Source organism: Pyrus communis, chromosome 14 (genome assembly GCF_041283825.1).
Source record: "Pyrus communis isolate YQ-2024b chromosome 14, ASM4128382v1, whole genome shotgun sequence".
NCBI lineage: Eukaryota > Viridiplantae > Streptophyta > Magnoliopsida > Rosales > Rosaceae > Pyrus > Pyrus communis.
The window spans coordinates 26170012-26188788 of record NC_142578.1 but is presented as its reverse complement, the minus strand read 5'-3'; the positions used below and the strand labels follow the sequence as shown (position 1 = coordinate 26188788).

The following is an 18777-nucleotide window of genomic DNA, read 5'->3' as shown; positions in this document are numbered from 1 at the left end:
TAATAACACGAGACATACAATACAATAGAGATGGAAAATATTAAAACTCTTAACTATATACATAAGAAATAGAGAAACATAGAGTTGGCAGGCTAGGAGTAAGCAAGAATAGGATATCGAGGAGAAATGTTTTTCGTATGTTAGGAACACGGTGTATACATCACATGTAATATAAAATTAGTTGAAATGTTTTTAAAAGTTTTTAACCAACATGCTTGGTGTCCTTAATTGTAATTCCGGTACACTAAAAAATCTATCGATATCTTGACCACCTACGCAAATGATGACGACAGGTGTAAACCGTCCATGATTGGTGCTGTATTGAAAAATACGGTACGCTCATGAGAGCAACTCCACCCCTATCCACTTTGCGCCAGCACCTAGCCCATTTATCCACTTAATTGAACAGTAATAGACCCAATGAACAGTAATAAGCCAAAGCATCTCCACCCCAAAAAAATGTGCTAGCACCCAGTCAAAAAATGCGCTGGCACAAACGATCTCCAACCCTACAAAATGCGCTGGTACCCAGTCCATTTAAAATATTAAATAAATTTTTTATAAAATAATAAAAAAAAAAGTTTTAATTTCGGATAAGATTTTTAACCAATCTCGTCACGCCACGTGTCATTATCCGAATGTACTATTTTTTGAATAGATTTCCGCTAAGATTTTCAACCAATCCCGACAACCCACATGTCACTTCCTGTTTACAATAATTTAGGCAAGATTTCGATAAGATTTTTAACCAATCTCGTCACGCCATGTGTCATTATCCGAACGTACTATTTTTTTAATAGATTTTCGCTAAGATTTTCAACCAATCCCGACACGCCACGTGTCACTTCCTATTTACAATAATTTAGCCAAGATTTCGATAAGATTTTCAACCAATCACGTAGTGCCACGTGACATTGTCCAGAACCTCATCTTTTTTTTTTTTGGTCCATATAAACCCTACATCCCTACATCCATCCTCACACTAAACTCAATCCTTTTTTTTAGCTCAGAATTCTTCTTTATCGTTTTCAAATCTTGAGTTCTTACAATGTCTTCTTCAAGGAGAGCGTATAAACAGTTGCAAGAGCAGCAGAGAAGGTTGTTGGCACAACAGGAAGAATTGGTCAATCTTGACCAAGGTGGAGGTGGAGATGAGGCCTTCGCAATGGAGGAGGATGAGGATGATCACCATAGAAGGCGAAGGGCCTCACATTCCCACCGTATCATGGAAGCTATGGGTCAGATAGCCAAACCCAGACGTGAGGCAAACATCGATAGAAGAAGGGAAAGACGAGGTAAAGATCTCTTGGAAGATTATTTTATTCCCAACAGCGTTTTCCCTGATCATGTTTTTAAACGTTGTTTTAGAATGCAACGAAGTTTGTTCGCTAAAATCATGAGTGATGTTTGCAACCATGATCCATATTTTGTGCAAAAAGATGATGCTTTTCATGTTCTAGGTCTTCTTCCTGAGCAAAAAGTTACGGCTGCCTTGCGAATGCTTGCATATGGAGCATCTGCATATCAAGTGGATGAGATCGCAAGGATGGGAAAAACAACAGTTCTGGAGTCCCTGATGCGGTTTTGCTCTGCAATTGAAGCCCTCTACACCAATGAGTACCTTCTGCAACCCACGACAAGGGACATGCGAAGGCTTCTGAGGAAGGGTGAGATGCGAGGCTTCCCTGGCATGATTGGAAGCATCGACTGCATGCACTGGACATGGAAAAACTGTCCAAGTGCGTGGCAAAGAGCTTATGGCGACAGAAAAGGAGCCAAAAGCATCATTCTGGAAGCGGTGGCTTCTTTTGATACATGGATTTGGCATGCTTTTTTTGGTGTTCCAGGAGCTCAAAATGACCTAAATGTCCTTGCCCAATCTCCAGTGTTTGACGAACTGCTACAAGGGCGTGGGCCGAGATGCACATATTGGGTTAATGGTAATAAATACGAGGGACCATACTACCTTGCAGATGGTATTTACCCAAGGTGGTCAACATTTGTCAAAACAGTGCCACACCCGCAGAGTGAAAAAGAGAAACACTTCGCAAAGTGTCAAGAAGGGTGTAGGAAGGATGTCGAGCGTTGTTTTGGTATCCTGCAAGCTCGTTGGGCCATTGTCAGGGCTGCAGCTAGAATGTTTGATGTCGAGGCTCTTCGATCCATCATGATGACGTGTATTATTCTCCACAACATGATTGTTGAAGACGAGTATGATTATGATGCCGTCAATGAATACGAGCCGGATCCGATGAACAACTCAAGAACACAAATCTACTATGCTCATGACCGGACCGAAGATCCCGTGCAACACGAGCCGTTGGAACGGGATGGACGTTACAATGAATTGATCGTTCAACGATACACTTCATTGCAAGAGCCACACTGGCACATAGCCCGCCAGAATGACTTGATTGACCATCAGTGGAGATTGCACGAAGGCGAAGATAATTAAAATAAGGCTTGTGGTTGAAGAATAAAGTGTATTGTTTTTTAAGTAATCTTATTTAGTGTGTTTGTTTTTTTTTTTACGTTTAAATGGTGAGGTTATGTAATTTTATTTGGTGTTTTTTTTTAAATGTTTATTTGGTGAGTTTATGTAATCTTATTCAAATATTTAAATAAAGTACAAAAATTACATAAGAAATTAAATAAAGTTCTAAAAGTAAATAAGAAATTACATAAGAAATTACATAAGAAATTAAATAAAGTTCTAAAAATAAATAAGAAATTACATAAGAAATTAAATAAAGTTCTAAAAGTAAATAAGAAATTACATAAGAAATTAAATAAAGTTCTAAAAATAAATAAGAAATTAAATAAAGTAGTACAAATAAATGCGAAATTATACAAAGTCTGTGGAGTTAGGATATGTGGTGCTAGGATCTTGGTTGCTAGGATTTCTGTAGCTGGAACCCCCTTGACTTGTTTCGGCATCTCTTGCACACCTCCTTCGCACGACATCTCTTTTTTCTGATGTCCAAAAATATTTTGAATTCGGAGACAGTCCTACTAGAGACTTGTTCATAGTGTCACGATCTGTTTGAGCCATCCTTTCTTCTCTAAGCATCTCATTCTCTCGATGAAGTGCTTCTCTAATCATCTCGTTCTCTCGATTAACTATTTCTCTTTGTCTCTCAGCCGCCGCATCACGAGCCTCAGTAGCTGCAATAATTGCTGCCATAGCAGTAGCTTTTTCCTCATCTCTAGCCTTTTCCCATGCCATGTTCAGTTCACCTTGACGAGTAAGTTCCTCCATATATTTAGTGTAGTCATTTTTGGAAGAACTACTTTTTTTCTTTGATGCCTTTTTACCTTGAGGCCTGAGGGACTGACGAGTCGGTTGGGTCTCTGACACTTGTTCAGGCGTCCCTTCCGTGTCTTCAAATGTGTTGGCTTCTTGTTCGGCTGTGTTTGCTTCTGGTGAACTGTGTAGACCCATACCGTGCATGACAACTTCTGGACCGGTTGCCACAATTTTGTATCTAGGGCAATCTTTGACAATTTGCCAACATTCTCATTTGTTGAATGATTTGTTATGGTTCTTTGCATTGTAGAATGTTTGTGCTTGTAGTGTCTATAAAAATGTGGGATAAGATAGTATTAGAAAATACGGGTGTAACACAAATAAATAAATTAAAATATTGATGGACGTGGAATGCATATAAATTACATAAGAAATTACATAGAAATTACATAAAATATTGATGGGCGTGGAATGCATATTACATAAAAATTACATAAGAAATTAAATAAATTAAAATATTGATGTGGGTGGAATGCATATAAATAAATAAAAATATTGTTACCTCATCCGCTAAACTTGTCCCACTACGCAGATTACCAGAAGCATGAGAGAGGGCGTTTTTCCAACAAGTAAAGGATGCGTTGAGTTTTTTCCAACGACCTTGAAGACCTTGACTAGATCTGGCATCTTTTCCATGTACATATTTTCCATGTACATCGCAAAACGATTTCGTAATTTTACTCCACATTTTTTCGCTTATCCATCTCATTACCCGTAATCGGGTCATGAGTAGTGCGAACCCAACATTCACACAACGTAACATCTTCACTGAGCTTCCACGAAGTCATTTTTTTCTCTCAAAGTGTACAAAATATTCAAATGTAGAAAGTGTAGAAAGTGTAGAAAATATTGAAAATGTGGTGTAAGGTGGAAGATGATGGTTAGGTATTTATAGAAAAAAAAAATTAATTTTTTAAAAATTTTCTGTATTTTTTAAAAAAATTATGACAATTTTTAATTAATTTTTAATAAATTTTAATGTTGTAATTAATTTGGACCGTTGGATTTGAAAAATAATCAAATCCAACAGCCAACACGCTGCCACGTGGCCAACGGTCAAATTTCTGACCGTTGGGCCTTTTTTTTTTTTTTTTTAAATTTTTGGTGAAAAAAACGTGGACCGTTGATCTGTGATCGGACGATCCAATTTAAAAGTGAAATTTAAATTTTTTTTACCGTTGGAAATCCAACGGCCTACAAAAACTAGCCGTTGGAAATCCAACGGCTCTGAGGAGGGCCACGTAGCCCTCAGCCGGTCGAACCCAACTTGCCCTGCACGTGGACCCCACCGCCTGCAATTGCTGTCGGCTACTCGCGGGATGGAGAGCGTGTTGTGCACGCGCCAGTGAAATGGACCGGCCTCTGGGTCTGTCCATTTTGGGCTGGGCTCTTGCCTGGCATGGGCTGGGTGCCAGCCTGTTTTGCGGGCTGGAGCTGATTCACTTGGTCCCAGCCTATTTTTTTCACTTGGTGCCGGTCCATTGGGCACGGGCTGGAACTGCTCTGATGCAAACAAACCTAGCTCTCCCAGTTGAGTTAGCATTATCAGTCCATCACGCGCCACAAAAGCATTTGGTGGGAACATCCACAAATATTAGTTAAAGTTTTTCCAAAATGTTTGGTGATTTTCTGTAAAATGAAAATTAATTATACAAGTAAGCGGTAGTCTATTCAAAATTAATTTTTAAGGAAGAAGATTGGAAATAATTGTAAAAAAAATAATGGGAGAAAGTTGGTGAGGGTTTTTTTTTTTTTTTTTTTTTTTTTGGTGTTGGCTTTAGAGTTGGTGGCTACTGGCTAGTTTGTTTTTTTTTTTTGGGGGGGGGGGGGGGTTTGGTGGCGAGGAGAGCCACTTTTTTGCACTAACATCCACAAATATTAGTTAAAGTTTTTCCAAAATGTTTGGTGATTTTCTGTAAATGAAAATTAATTATACAAGTAAGCGGTAGTCTATTCAAAATTAATTTTTAAGGAAGAAGATTGGAAATAATTGTAAAAAAAAATAATGGGAGAAAGTTGGTGAGGGTTTTTTTTTTTTTTTTTTTTTGGTGTTGGCTTTAGAGTTGGTGGCTACTGGCTAGTTTGTTTTTTGGGAGGGGGGGGGGGGGTTTGGTGGCGAGGAGAGCCACTTTTTTGCACTATTGTTGGGAGGTTAACGTTTCTCTAAATTTAATTATTTGTTTAATGTAGTAAACATTGTGTGAATTACCTAATTTACATGATTTGTATGCAAAGAGTGCCTCGGAGTAGGTGGGATGGGACCAGATATTATACTTAAAACGCACGATAATATTAGTAAATTGTAAGCATGAGAGGGAGTGCCACATGATTTTGATTTTTCTAGGATTTCTTGTTAAGCTTTCCAAAATAATCACATCCGTTCTTAACATGTTAGATATGTATGGGTTTAGGTAAGGAGGAAATTATTTTAAAAGTGGGACTTTTTATGGATTCTCTACAATCAAATTTATGTTTTTGGCACAATATTTAATAATGTTAGCATGTGAATTAATGTTAAACTATAAAATGTCAGAGAGTTCATGAAGAGTTTTATTTTGAGAAAGTTTTCTTAGCATTTCTCAATTTCTATTTTGTTTGCTCATTGATTGGGCTACTGGTGGTAATATTAGTTTGATCTCACGTAGTTTGTAACAACAATAACTATCGTCTTTAGTACTACCAACAAACGTGTTATAATCCAATCATAATCAAACACAATCTAAAAAAATTTAGGAAGTAGAATTTTTTTGGTCCTTTTTTTTCTCGTAAAAATGGATTAAGTTAAAGATATTAATTTCTTCACACAAGCAACTAATTGCAATCTATTGTTTTAGCTTAGGTCACGCACATTTTAAAGTTGCATCATGGTTTGACTTTAATCTTGTATTCAAACTTAAATATGAACAAAATCGGTTACGCTTCTCAACTTAACTTAAGAAAAATGATTGAATGGACTAATAGTTATAAGTAAATAGTGATGCTATTTTCATCAAACTGTCTTTTTCAGCTCATTTCATAACTAAATTTAGATGACAACACTAAATAACTTGGTGAGAACACGGAACACATTTACATATAAACATTGTAAGTTGTAAAAAAAAGGGCAAATTATAAGAATCATTGTAACTCAATTTTTAACATCTTAATTCCTTTCATTTGAGCAATTCTAATTAATCTAATTTTAACTTATTATGAGAAATGTCCGATAAAAAAATCTAAACTTACTAGGAGATAAAGTCAAACTTGAGTACGAAAAATTGAGTACAATGCTCTAGTCTCTAACTGTGTTTAGAAAGCCACGTCTCTTGTAAACTCTTTGAGTTTATTATAATAACTAAATAACATAGTCGCTCTAAGAAAATAAATACCACTTTTCTATCTGATATACTAATACTAGAATCATGCTTACAAAACTTAACGTGGAATGACGCCCACTAGAGCAACAACATGAACCCTTCCAACTTTCTCACTCATCTCTCCGCCTTAACTTTTTCCTCTCTCACATGTGCGTTCCACGTGCGTATGAGATTTCCAGGTCAGAAACAACAAATATCTGGGATATAAGATTGTGATAGCTTTTCAGTAGTTAGAGTCTTACTCTTATCAATAGTTGAACCATGCCTTACAGGATCTCTCCGGAAGCCTTTGAGTTGTGTGAGGGCTAGCTATTGGTTCCTTTAGGCATTGTCTGAGACCAGACCGCTGCCGAGCTGGGTACGTAGTAGTCTGACTGCATCAAGAAGAAAACGGACGCGCGTTCCTGCAAAACAAGAGTGCGGTTTCTGCGCTTTTGAACAGAAAGGTGCGGGTTCTGCGCTTTTAAACCTAGCTTTGTTAGCAAAACAAGAGTTGCGATTGCTGCAATCCCAACTTCTTGACTAAAGTTTTTAAAATTCCTCTCATTGTCTTCCCCCCTCTTTCAATTTTAAAAACAAAAATAAAAAATTTAACGAGCATATACTAATATAGATAAATAAGATACAACCAGTAGTGCCCCTATTGGGAGGCTAAATAAACAGCTGAAAAAGTGGGAAACTTTCGGTTATTATGCATCAAAATTCAGGTAAAAGAGAAATAAAAGAAAATGCAGATACAGAATGCCAGAAAGGAGAAGCGATTATCATCTATAAATAAAGTTTTTTTCTATATTAAATTGGGTTATAGAAATGTCGGTGACGGTGATGGAATAAACGCAAAAGAAATTGACCTGCCTTGAATCGAATGACTTCGGCAAACGCGGCTAGATTCAGTCGTGCATGGCACGCACGCTGAGTGTCGGTAGTACTAGGAGTTGTGCCTTTGCCCCATCTCCCTCTCTATTAGAACGTAGAGAAATTTTTAGTTGTGATGAGAATACAAGTGGTATACTACGTGTTTTAATAGGAGTGGTGAGAAATTTTATTTTCAAGTTATTAAATTTTTATCACACATATCTCACCATTTACATAATGACATGTGATGTACTACCTCATATACCGATCACATTAAAAATTCTCTCCAAAACACGCACATCCCATAAGATTTACGACTGCATGATTTAGAACATCAATGCTATTGTCTGATGGTTTTGGAGTGAACTAAAATTGATGCCCACGCTCATTTTATTTTGTCGGGGGCAACTGAAGTACACGTTATATGGTATGTCACGACAAGCAGTTCAACTTGTGATATAGGTTGAGAAATGCTAAGAAGGCAAATGGGGACTCTTTATGATTTTTGTCATTTATTTATTTATTTTCATATAATATTTTATAATATTAACATAAAAATTATATCAAAAACATAAAATAACAAAAAATCTATAAAGAGTCTCACTGTTTTTAAAATCTCTTTATCATTTCTCATCTAAGTTTACTGCTACACTGAAGTTTCCAAATTAATAATATTAAGAATAGTAAGGTAAAAAGTTTAACACATTTAGGGGGCGTTTGTTGAGCCGGACTATCTCGGACTGGATTAGCTTCAAGTACTAAGCTGGACTGGCTTAGACTAGATTAAACTGGACTAATTTAGTGAAGCGTTTGGTGCAGTATTGGACTAAGAAGCTGGATAATAACAAATTCTAATATTATTTTATTTAATATATAAATTATTAATATTTTATTATGATCTTATCTTTTTCTCCATCTTTTCCTACCATTTATGTCCCACTCTTTTCCTCTTCTCTCATCGTCCCACCCTCTCCCTCTTTTTTTCCTCTCAGACCTCTCAACTCATGTCTCTTTCTCATTCCTGGTCAAACTCCTTATTGATTCCAGTCTCTATTTCTCTGTCCTCCCTCCCTCTCTAGCTATGCGTTGTTCGAACGGAACCTCACGACTCCAATTTTCCCGACGAGTTGCAGGTTTCCCAATGTGTCTTTTGGCCAACCCTCATTAAATTGGATGTAGTTAGCACCGCCAAAAAATTCATCACCATCCCTGGACCGAGATCTTAGCTTTGCATGCTCGAATTTGTCATGGATTTGAAGAAGCCTAAACAGGCCAAGACTTCCAGGCCATTTTCCAGCCACATTCGACCACATTTTGGCCTCGATTCAAGTAAAATCGTAATCTTGTCACTCCCAGCTTCAATTTGGTATATTTTATATGAAAGTTGGTTGTGAAATGGATCTGAAAGAGAGTCGGGAAGTTAATGATTGATATAGGTGACCAGCGATGATGAGGAGTTTGTCGGGAGTGGTCGTTGAGCATGACAAGGACGAGAAATAGAGGATAGTCTTAGCTAGTCCCATGGTTATTGGAGGGTCTCACTAAGACCTCTTAGTGAAGGGTTTTGTCCATGCTAGTCCCCTTTAGTCTCATTAATGTTAGTCCTAGCATGGAACAAACACAGTATTGGACTAATAGCTAGTCCAGTCCAGTCCAGTCCGAGTTAGTGAGGGGAAACAAACGCCCCCTTATATCATGATGTATCCGTGTCAAGTGTCATTCAACTGACAAGGTATTGCAGGAGATAACTTAAGAGTACAGTTGGGCAGTGCATGCAGTGTACCGCACGGCCTTTTATTCGTAGAGACAGATTCTCTGCCTTTCTACTTATCGTGCTTTTTTATTTGTATGATCACGGTTAAGCGATATTAATATTTTATATTATTTTTTATTTTATTTTATTATCTTTATAAAAAAATAATATAAAATATTAACGTAACTTAATCATGACCATATAAACAGAAGACCACATAAAAGCACAAAAAATGGAAGAGCAGAGAATCTGCCTCGTTTCTTCATCGGTCGTTGCCGATACTTGTGCGCAGATTGCTTGCAGTTTGTTGTCGCTTTCCATTTAATTATTAACCTTTTCGTTTGGATTCTCCTACATTCCCAACGCACAAAACGTACATTTTCACTATTGCTGATCACTTATTGATGATATTAATCCGTCCAAATCAAAGTACATACATTATACAAAATACATGAATAAGGTTACTTATCCCAGTTAAAACCTCAAAGGAGAGGCATTCTTTTGTCGTTGATTTACTATGTGTCAATCGTTTATTGATGAGTGGTTTACTTTTTAAACACGTGATACACATACATTCGACGAATAACATCATTAGAAACTATATATTTTATGGTTCAACAAAGAACTGCTCTAGTTAAACTGTTAAAGGCGATTTTAAGCTTCTCATTGATTACATGTGTGGTTCTACTTTTTGGAGGGTTCATAGTAAGGGTGCATTTTTGCTACCCACATTCTCTTTTGTGTGTATGCTACCCAATTCTCTTCATCTGTCATCTATCCCACAATCTTTATTCAATTATCGTTTATTAATTTTGTTAAGGAATTAAAAAATACACTAAATATGAATTAGAAAAACAAAGACCCTTAGGTTGTAACCTTGGCTTTGACCTAGTTAAGTGAAATTAAGCTGACCACTCCTCTTAACTTGAGATCATCATCAAGTCCAACGCAAATGTCAAGGCTAAGTGTGTTATTCGGATGGTAGGTTTTCAGCTCTTAGAAATTGATTCTTTTGTTTCTGCCCAGTACTAAAAATAATGGAGAATTATTTCCGCTTTTATTTCTCTCCCTTCTCATTTCTTCTTTGTTGTGTAATGGGTGTGAGGATTGATGAATAAAATTAATGAGAACGACGATGTAATTAAAGAATATTCTCTGACTTTTTCAATAGCTCTGAGACCTTAGAGATAGTTGTCAAGTGTTATAATGGCACCAAGATTGATCTAAGGAGTCAACCATGACTGGAAAGATGATGGTAAATGGTGACGTGGAGTTTGTTGTTAATTTGCTTAGTTGTTGTTTTGGGGAATGGTGTGTGTTGGGTTTTGTTTTATTTGTTTTTTTATGCTAGCACTTCTGCGCTCATGATCTTTGATAAGTTGAAAGCGTTTCGGTTTGTCTTTTATTTGCGGTGAATCGAGATAATATCATTCAACAAAGTTTAAATAAACATTGTGCGTACAATGCTTTTTTGGAGGAGAAGGATTTATATGGCACCTTCATGTTTCTTAACATGACATATGTAAATTTTTGTTTTGTATGGCCTCATTTTTTTAGTACAGATCGGCACATAATGATCACATGTACTTATTATCATTAAGAAGCAAAAGTCCCAGAGGTTTTGGTTTGGTTTGCATTTGCTTGTTCTTGCTTTTGCAATAAAAATGCTAGGATATGGTGGCCGGCGTTTGTATTGGTCCCTTCTCCCTTTGGATTGAGGGTAGACGCTTGCACTCTATGACATGCAGGGAACTTGGGAAGGACTAATCTCGCATAATTACGTTTTATCCTCTTAAGTTTGAGTGGATCATGTAAGCCTTATATGTATATTCTCATCTCTACCTAACATGAGGCCTTTTGAGAGCTCACTGGCTTCGGAGTTCCGATGAACTCCGAAGTTAAGCGAGTAGCGCGCGAGAGCATTCCCATGATGGGTGACCTATTGGGAAGTTCTCGTGTGAGTTCCCAGAAACAAAACCGTAAGAGCGTAGTCAGGGCCCAAAGCAGACAATATCATGCTACGATGGTGGAACGGGTCCGGGATGTGGTGGGGACCTGGGCCGGGATGTGACAATTTGGTATCAGAGCCAATCCCTGGTCGGAAGTGTGCCGACGAGGACGTCGGGCCCCTAAGGGAGTGGATTGTAACATCCCACATCGTCCAGGGAAGTGAATCTTGTAAGCCTTATATGTATATTCTCATCTCTACCTAGCATGAGGCTTTTTGGGAGCTCACTGGCGATGAACTCCGAAGTTAAGCGAGTAGCGCGCGAGAGCACTCCCATGATGGGTGATCCACTGGGAAGTTCTCGTCTAAGTTTCTAGAAACAAAACCGTGAGGGTGTAGTTGTGGCCCAAAGCGGACAATATCGTGCTACGATGGTGGAGCGGACCCGAAATGTGGTGGGGGCCCGGACCGGGATGTGACACAAAACATTTTTTTTTATTTTTTATTTTTTATGCTTATTGTTTAAATATTTAAAATAATGATACGTATAAAAAAATTTATCTGTTTATTTTAAAATTTGTGCTTAGATTTCTCCTAGTAATTATTCTAGATGCACATAACGTCAGCTTATGGACCTGATGCACCTAAAATCACCAACCCACCTTTTATAATTCATGGTTGGTGGTCTATGAGACTACAAAATGGAAAGCTAGAAAGGTGTCTTTTCGTCTTCAACACCAACAACTGATTGCTCCCTTTTGGTTTTACTACTCAATTGTCCACTGCCCAAAAAGAATTCCAACATCCAAAACTCAACCCCTTCAAAAGTTTAATTTTCTTTCTTTCTTGTATTTTAATTTTTGCATAAGTGATATTCCTACTTTATGTTACAAAAAGATGGAGAGATCAAGTTTGAACATAAGATGAAATGAGTTAAAGAGGAAGATCTTAAGTCATTTCTTAACATTAGTTATACAAAATAACGCAATCATAGTCCATATTGTAAAGGAAATAAAGAAAGAGCTAAGCTTTGAGATAGTTGTTACCACTTGACTGGAGGCTGCTTAAATTCGACTCGTGAATGCGATACTACATAGATATTTATGTTGGGTTTAATACATATGTAATTAACTAATTGTGGTGATACAATTTTGCTGAGTGTATTAGTCATAAACTATTCTTTAGGGAAAACCTAACAATATTTTAAAAATGTATGCATAGACGGAAAAAAGAAAGAAAGAAAGAAGTCAAACTAGAACGTTTACTAGTTCATCTTACTTGGAAAATCCCTCTTTGATTTACGAAAATTTAGTACACCTTTTTTGAATTATAAGGTGGCTTCCAAGCCAAGCAAGAACATAAGGTACCATTTGGTACGCAGACGGGACGGAATGGGACAAAACAAGATAGAACAAAACATAACAGAGGTTTCATGCTACGTTTGGTGTACGCTTAGGCCGGAATGGAATGAAGGATTAAATGACAATCATACCCATCCACTTCGACGAGTTCGACCTTACCTGAGTCACCGCAACGAGTTCAACATCATCCCTCACATCTTCTGCCTAATCCTTGCTGTCACATCCCTAGAGCAACGGCGTTAGCCTAGGTTGCTGGGTTTGTGGTGAAGGAGGAGGAGGCTACAAGAGAGATGGAGGGTAGAAGAGAGGGAGGCTACGGGAGAGAGAGGGTAAATAGTGAAATTAATGAAAAAGAGGAGGGGTATTGTTGTCGAAAAAGTTATAATTTTGTGTTCCATGGGTTGGAACAAGTCGTTCCAAGGGGAGGGTGGCACAAAAAAAATGACTAAAATCTGTTCCACGGTACAATGCGTGCAAATTGGCACATCAAACGTGGGACAAGTGCGTCCCGTCCCACTGCGTTCCGTCCACATACTAAACGGTAGGATGCGCCTTTTTTCTTTGGTGGACTTCTCCTCATATTCAGTGGTTTTCAAACTGAAGATTTTTTACAGAGGTCCAAGCTTATCGTCTTATTTTTCCTCTCTTTTATTGTTTCTTAACTATGTACTTCTTGCCACTTAGTATTACTGTACGGTCTAGTAGTATTCATTTTCACTTGTAAGTGAAACATCTTAGGTTCGATTCTCGCCAAAATCGAATTTCAACCACACTATTGCTAGCTCATTGTGAGGCTTTGCTCACTCCTCCACCCCCTTAGTATAGATAATATTGTTTGATCAAAAATAAAAAGAAAGATCTATGTACTTTTGACATTGAAGTAACGTTGGGAATGAAATCCAGGATTCATGAGAAAAAAAGAAGAAGAAAGGAGGTGAAAATGGAAAGGGTTAGCAGTTGAAAAGGTTAGGGGTACGATTGTCCCCTTAATTAGCTGTAATTATATATATATATATATATCAATAATATTCTCTTGTATCATCGAAATTTCTCATTAAAAAAAAAAAAAAAAAAGTATAAGTGTGATAGTATTTTGTAATTGGTGTTGCTATTAACTTTAACAACCATTCTTAATGCTTTATTGCTTCACTCTCAGAAGTTCTCTTAGGTAGATGAATTTGTACTTTGTTAGTGATGTTTCTGAGCAACATGTTTTGATTTGCCATGACAGACATGATTCTTGCTCATGGCAATAACGGACTTGTTATCACAAAGAATAGGGGTTGCTGATTCTTGTTTCTCACCAAAGTCTTGCATAATTCTTCTCAGCCACACTCCTTGAGAAGTTGCAATTGAAGTCAAAACACATACTTAGCCTCTGCAGTTGATAGTGCAAATGATTTTTGCTTGTTAGACACCCAAGAGAATACACCAGCCCTAGTGTAAAAGTATAACCAAATGTGCTCTTCAAGTCAACCACACTAGCTTCCCAATTACTATCATAAAACACAAACAGTTTTGGCTCAATATTCCTTTCATACATAGTACCAAAGTCAAGTGTATCTTGTATGTATCATAGGATTCTCTTTGCAACTTCATAGTGAATGCGAGTAGGCATGTGCATAAATCTAGACAACAAGCTTGCAGTTCACATGATATCTCGGGTCTAGTTGTTGTCAAATACAACAAACTCCCTACAAGGCTTCTATACATAGATTCATCTGCATCACCACTACCATTTTCTTTTTGAAACTTTTCATTCATAACTAGAGGTGTTGCAACAGGCTTACAACCAACCATTTTGAATTTCTATAGAAGTGTTTTTGCATATTTCTTCTGAGTAATAAAGATACCATCATCTGGTTGAATGATACCAATTCCCAAAAAATAATGCAACATGCCTAGATCACTCATCTCATATTTCATCATCATGACATTCTTGAAATTCAAGATCATTCTATCACTACTTCCAGTATAAACCAAATTATCAACATATAAAGAAACGATAAGGATATCTGCAGTACCTTCGGTTATGACGTAGAGGACAGGTTTATTCTCACTCCTTTGAAATCATCTTTCATTGAAATATGAGTCGATCTCTCCATACCATGCTCTTGGAGCATGTTTCAAGCCATAAAGTGTCTTCTTAATCTTGTACACCTTGTGCACTTGTACTTTACGAACAAATCCTTGAGGTTGGTCAACAAACACCTCTTCTTTTAGGACTCCATTTAGGAAAGCGGACTTGACATCGAGTTGGTGTAGGAACCACTCCTTTTGAGAAGCTACATAAATAAGACCTATGATTGCCTCATGCCTAGCTATCGATGCAAAGGTTTCTAGGAAGTCAATCCCGAATTTCTAAGAATAACCTTTTGCTACCAATCTAGCTCTGTTCCTTTGAACGGAACCATCTTGATTGAGTTTAGTCTTATAAACCCACTTCACTCTAATAACAGAGTTATTACAAGGTCTGTCCACTAGCTCCCATATCTTGTTTTTCACAATAACGTTAGTACTATGTTGTATTTTTGTAGGTTTAGTTTGGTAATTTGCATTTTGATCTAAACTCTAATTTGTTGCCACATGTATGGCATAGGGTTTAGGCAACTCAATCCAGTTGTATGGCATAGATGAATTGTAAGAGCACTTCCAGTGTAGTAAAGCCTGCTGGGCAATAGGCAACTCAATCCCCTTAAATGAACTGTAACTGTCTATAGTGAATAGTAATTATCCAAGTGCATCTCCACACCTTTAAATGGAATAGCCATACAATTCGTATTAAAATTATTTTATTTTAATAAACTAATAAAAGATAACTTTATTTTTAATTTTGGATAATAACAAAAGATTGGTTGAAAGTATTTGAAAATATTGAAATGTAGTACAAAGTGGGAGAACATGGTTAGGTATGGAAAAAATATAACTTTTATATTTTTAATTGGTTTATTATAATTTTTGTAATAGTTTTTATAAATTTTTAATAATTTAAATTGTGGCTAACGTCAACCTTGTATCACATAGGCAGGGCGCTAAGTCATACGATTATTGCCTAATTTCTCCCTTGGACTTGCCTTGAGCCCAATTACCCGCGTGGGCTGGAGTATTTCTGAAGAGGAGGGAGTGGATCGGGTTGTCTATCTCCAAGGCAATAAGCAACGTTGAAGTTGCTCTAATGCTGCTGCCCTACAGCCTTAGCAGCTGTCCTATGCACTGGGAGCATTACCCAAAAAGGAAATAATCAGAAAATATCTCTTCGTGCAAAAGCTTTCTCTGCTCTCTGTTTCTTCTCTGCAGCTGCTGCCTTAATTCATATCTCCATCTTTTTATTCTAGTTTTAATTAAGATGAAGATGGTCTGAATACCAACAGTTGCGATAAGTGAATATATGAATTCTAGGTTTTTCCTATTTTTGAGAATTTATTTACTGTTTCAATTCCTATTGTAAATAGGATAGGGGTGGTGTGGGAGATAGACTTGACATGAGATTTCAAAGAACAAGAGAGCTATTCGGGTTTATCGAATTCCCACACAAGTCATAAGGGGAGTCAAAGGGTTTGATTCGGAGGGTGTGAGAGACGTTAAGACCTAGGGTTCGATAGGAGGTAAGGGGGTTGTATCCATAGCAGTTCCTATTCTTTGCTAGTGAAATTTCTTGAGGCGATCACCAGAGTGACTGTAAGCACAATTGGCCGAGGCACTATAAGCTCTTGTGTGGTTATTTTGGCCTCTGTGGTGGTTGCATGTGCAGTTAATAGAATCCGTTGTTAAGATTTTATTGAAAAAATTTAGTACAATATCTCTTCCTCCCAGAAGAGATTGATTATCCTTTCTACCCTAAGCTGGTAAATGATGATTTGTTACTGCCGGCTTATAATATTGTGGATTCAAACAAGCAATATACTGCAAAATTTCGGTCTTCTCATTGCTTTCGTGCATATTTTGTAGTACATTGGTTTGACTACATATATATATATACATATATATTTATGTTATGATCATCTTTTATCAAGTGACAAATATAAACCAACTACATCCACTTATTAGCATACATATAAGGAATCACAATCAATTGTGACATAGATCAAGTTTGTTTTAATAACAAAATATACGTATTTAGGTGTTTTTAGAATGAATATATTACGAAAGAGTCTACAATTTCTTCCGCCTATAATTTCACCCAAAGCAGCGTCATTGTGAGCTCTAAATGTGACAAACCCTAATTCAAAATACATATTCACCAATATCAGTTCCAGTTTTGCTAGCTAAAGAACAGCCAATGGGATCGAATGGTCGAAGCTCCCACGAAGAGCTCTAGCACGACTCGATTTCTTCTTCTTCATCCCTCCTTTGATGATCTCCTCCTCTAGTCCCTTAGATTTTTTCCCAAATGCAATAGAGGCTTGGGTTGAGATACGTGCCATATTACTATTGTCTTTTGTTGCACCTCCATAAATAAGTATCCTAGTAATCCCAGCGTAGTGCAAAGACTCAGCAATCTTCATTGCGGTCACACCTTTGTTAGTTCGAGCTTCAGCATCAGCTCCTTTCTTTACCAACATCTCAATCACATCCGCATGTCCTGACTCCACTGCACAATGCAACGCGGTGTATCCATCCTCATCTTTAGCATCCACATCCACACCCTTTTCGAGCAGCGTTCGAACAACTTCAATGTTCCCTTTGAAACATGCCCTATGGAGAGCAGTCCACCCATGTTGGTCTCTTCCATTGATCGTCGCACCTGTCTCAAGCAGCCTTACAATTGTTCTCACCTCTCCTTTCCTCGCCGCGATACACAAGCTATCACCAAGTCGAAGAGCATCAAATAGTCTCGTGTGTCCATTCTCCGACGCAACATCAAAGGCCGTTAGGCCGGCAAAGTTTCTGATATCTTTATTGGCACCCTTTTGCAGCAACAGCTTCACCATGTACTCGTCCCCCATGCTAGCTGCGATATGCAAAGGCGTGTCACCATCTCTACAATCACGAACTTCAGCTTTTGCCCCGCTCGCCAATAAGAGCCTTGCGCAGTCCCTTCTTCGCTCCTCCACCGCAAGGTGTAAAGCTGTGCTACCATCTTTAGTCAGCGCATCAACATTAGCCCCTTTGATTATAAGAAGCCTCAGAACCTCCACGTGGCCTCCTCCGGCAGCAAGGTGAATGGGGCCCCAAGTGGAGGACTCAGATCGTTCAGTGCTGGCACGTCGGGCCAATAGAAGTTCGACTATCAAGGCTTCTCCTTTTGAGGCTGCAGCCTCGAGTGGGGTAGACCCCGATCGGCTTTGAGCCTCCACGTCAGGCTCAAATTCAAGAAGTAGCTGGACTAGGTCAGGCCGTCCTTGAGCAACAGCCAAGTGAAGCAAAGATTGGCCCTCAGAATCCACGAAATCGGCAGCTCTCCATGAAGTTTCACTCTTTTCAAGCACTTCTCGAATATCATCCATCAAACCATCGGACACAAGTTGTGCCAAAATAGGTGAACCAACAAACATAATCTTGACACCACTATCTATGAACACTTGTTTCTTCTTTGTGGTGAACCAGTTGTTTGGGACAGCATCAAATGTCGAAGAAGAGTCTTTGATCGCTGCTCCGGGCACAACCACGCTATGCAAAAGGAAGGAGTCATTACAGTAAGGGAAGGAGTCGGGGAGGCTGGACCCCGGTGGAAGGTGATAAACAATCTCTACGGTCAACTTCTCGAGAGGAGATATGATCCCGGACTGAGGCTTCACCGTGTAACGATTCTTGATCAGCGGTTGGAGCCTGAAGGCTACCGGCATAGTGTACATAACGTTGCGTAAAGTGAGCTGGCCGTAACATTTCTGTCCCGGTTCGATCCTTATTGCAACGAAGTTTGATGGCTCCAAACTTATGAGCCTGTCCATCTTTCTTTGATTTTCACTTTGGCTTCAGATCAATGAGTTTTTAGGGTTCTTATGATGTATAGAAGAAATTAAAACACATGAAGTACTGAAGGAGGAAGTGATATTCGAATTGAAAGTTTTGAGTTTGGTGGGTGTAGTTTAAAAGAAGGGAATGCGAAGGCCGGCCTTGATGAGAGAATGCCAAGTGGGGGTGTTAAAAACAATGCTGACTTGTTCTATTCGGCGTCTCAACTAGGAAGAGTGCAACTCCTAAAATCACAGTTGTATGAACAATTTTTTTTAATGAAATAATATATTCACATTAAA

At 38.1% G+C, this 18777-nt stretch overlaps 1 protein-coding gene across 1 annotated transcript; it reads right to left on the bottom strand.

The window, feature by feature from the left end:
* Positions 1-16600: 16600 nt before the first annotated feature.
* LOC137712518 (protein VAPYRIN-like) lies at positions 16601-18554 on the bottom strand. Its single transcript, XM_068451592.2, has one exon. The coding sequence runs from the start codon at positions 18469-18471 to the stop codon at positions 16846-16848; it is 1626 nt and encodes a 541-aa protein (XP_068307693.1). The 5' UTR covers positions 18472-18554; the 3' UTR covers positions 16601-16845.
* Between the last annotated feature and the right edge of the window lie 223 nt (positions 18555-18777).

Bases quoted from the DNA above. Each gene is read 5' to 3' on its own strand.
- LOC137712518 (XM_068451592.2), bottom strand. From the start codon at position 18,471: ATGGACAGGCTCATAAGTTTGGAGCCATCAAACTTCGTTGCAATAAGG.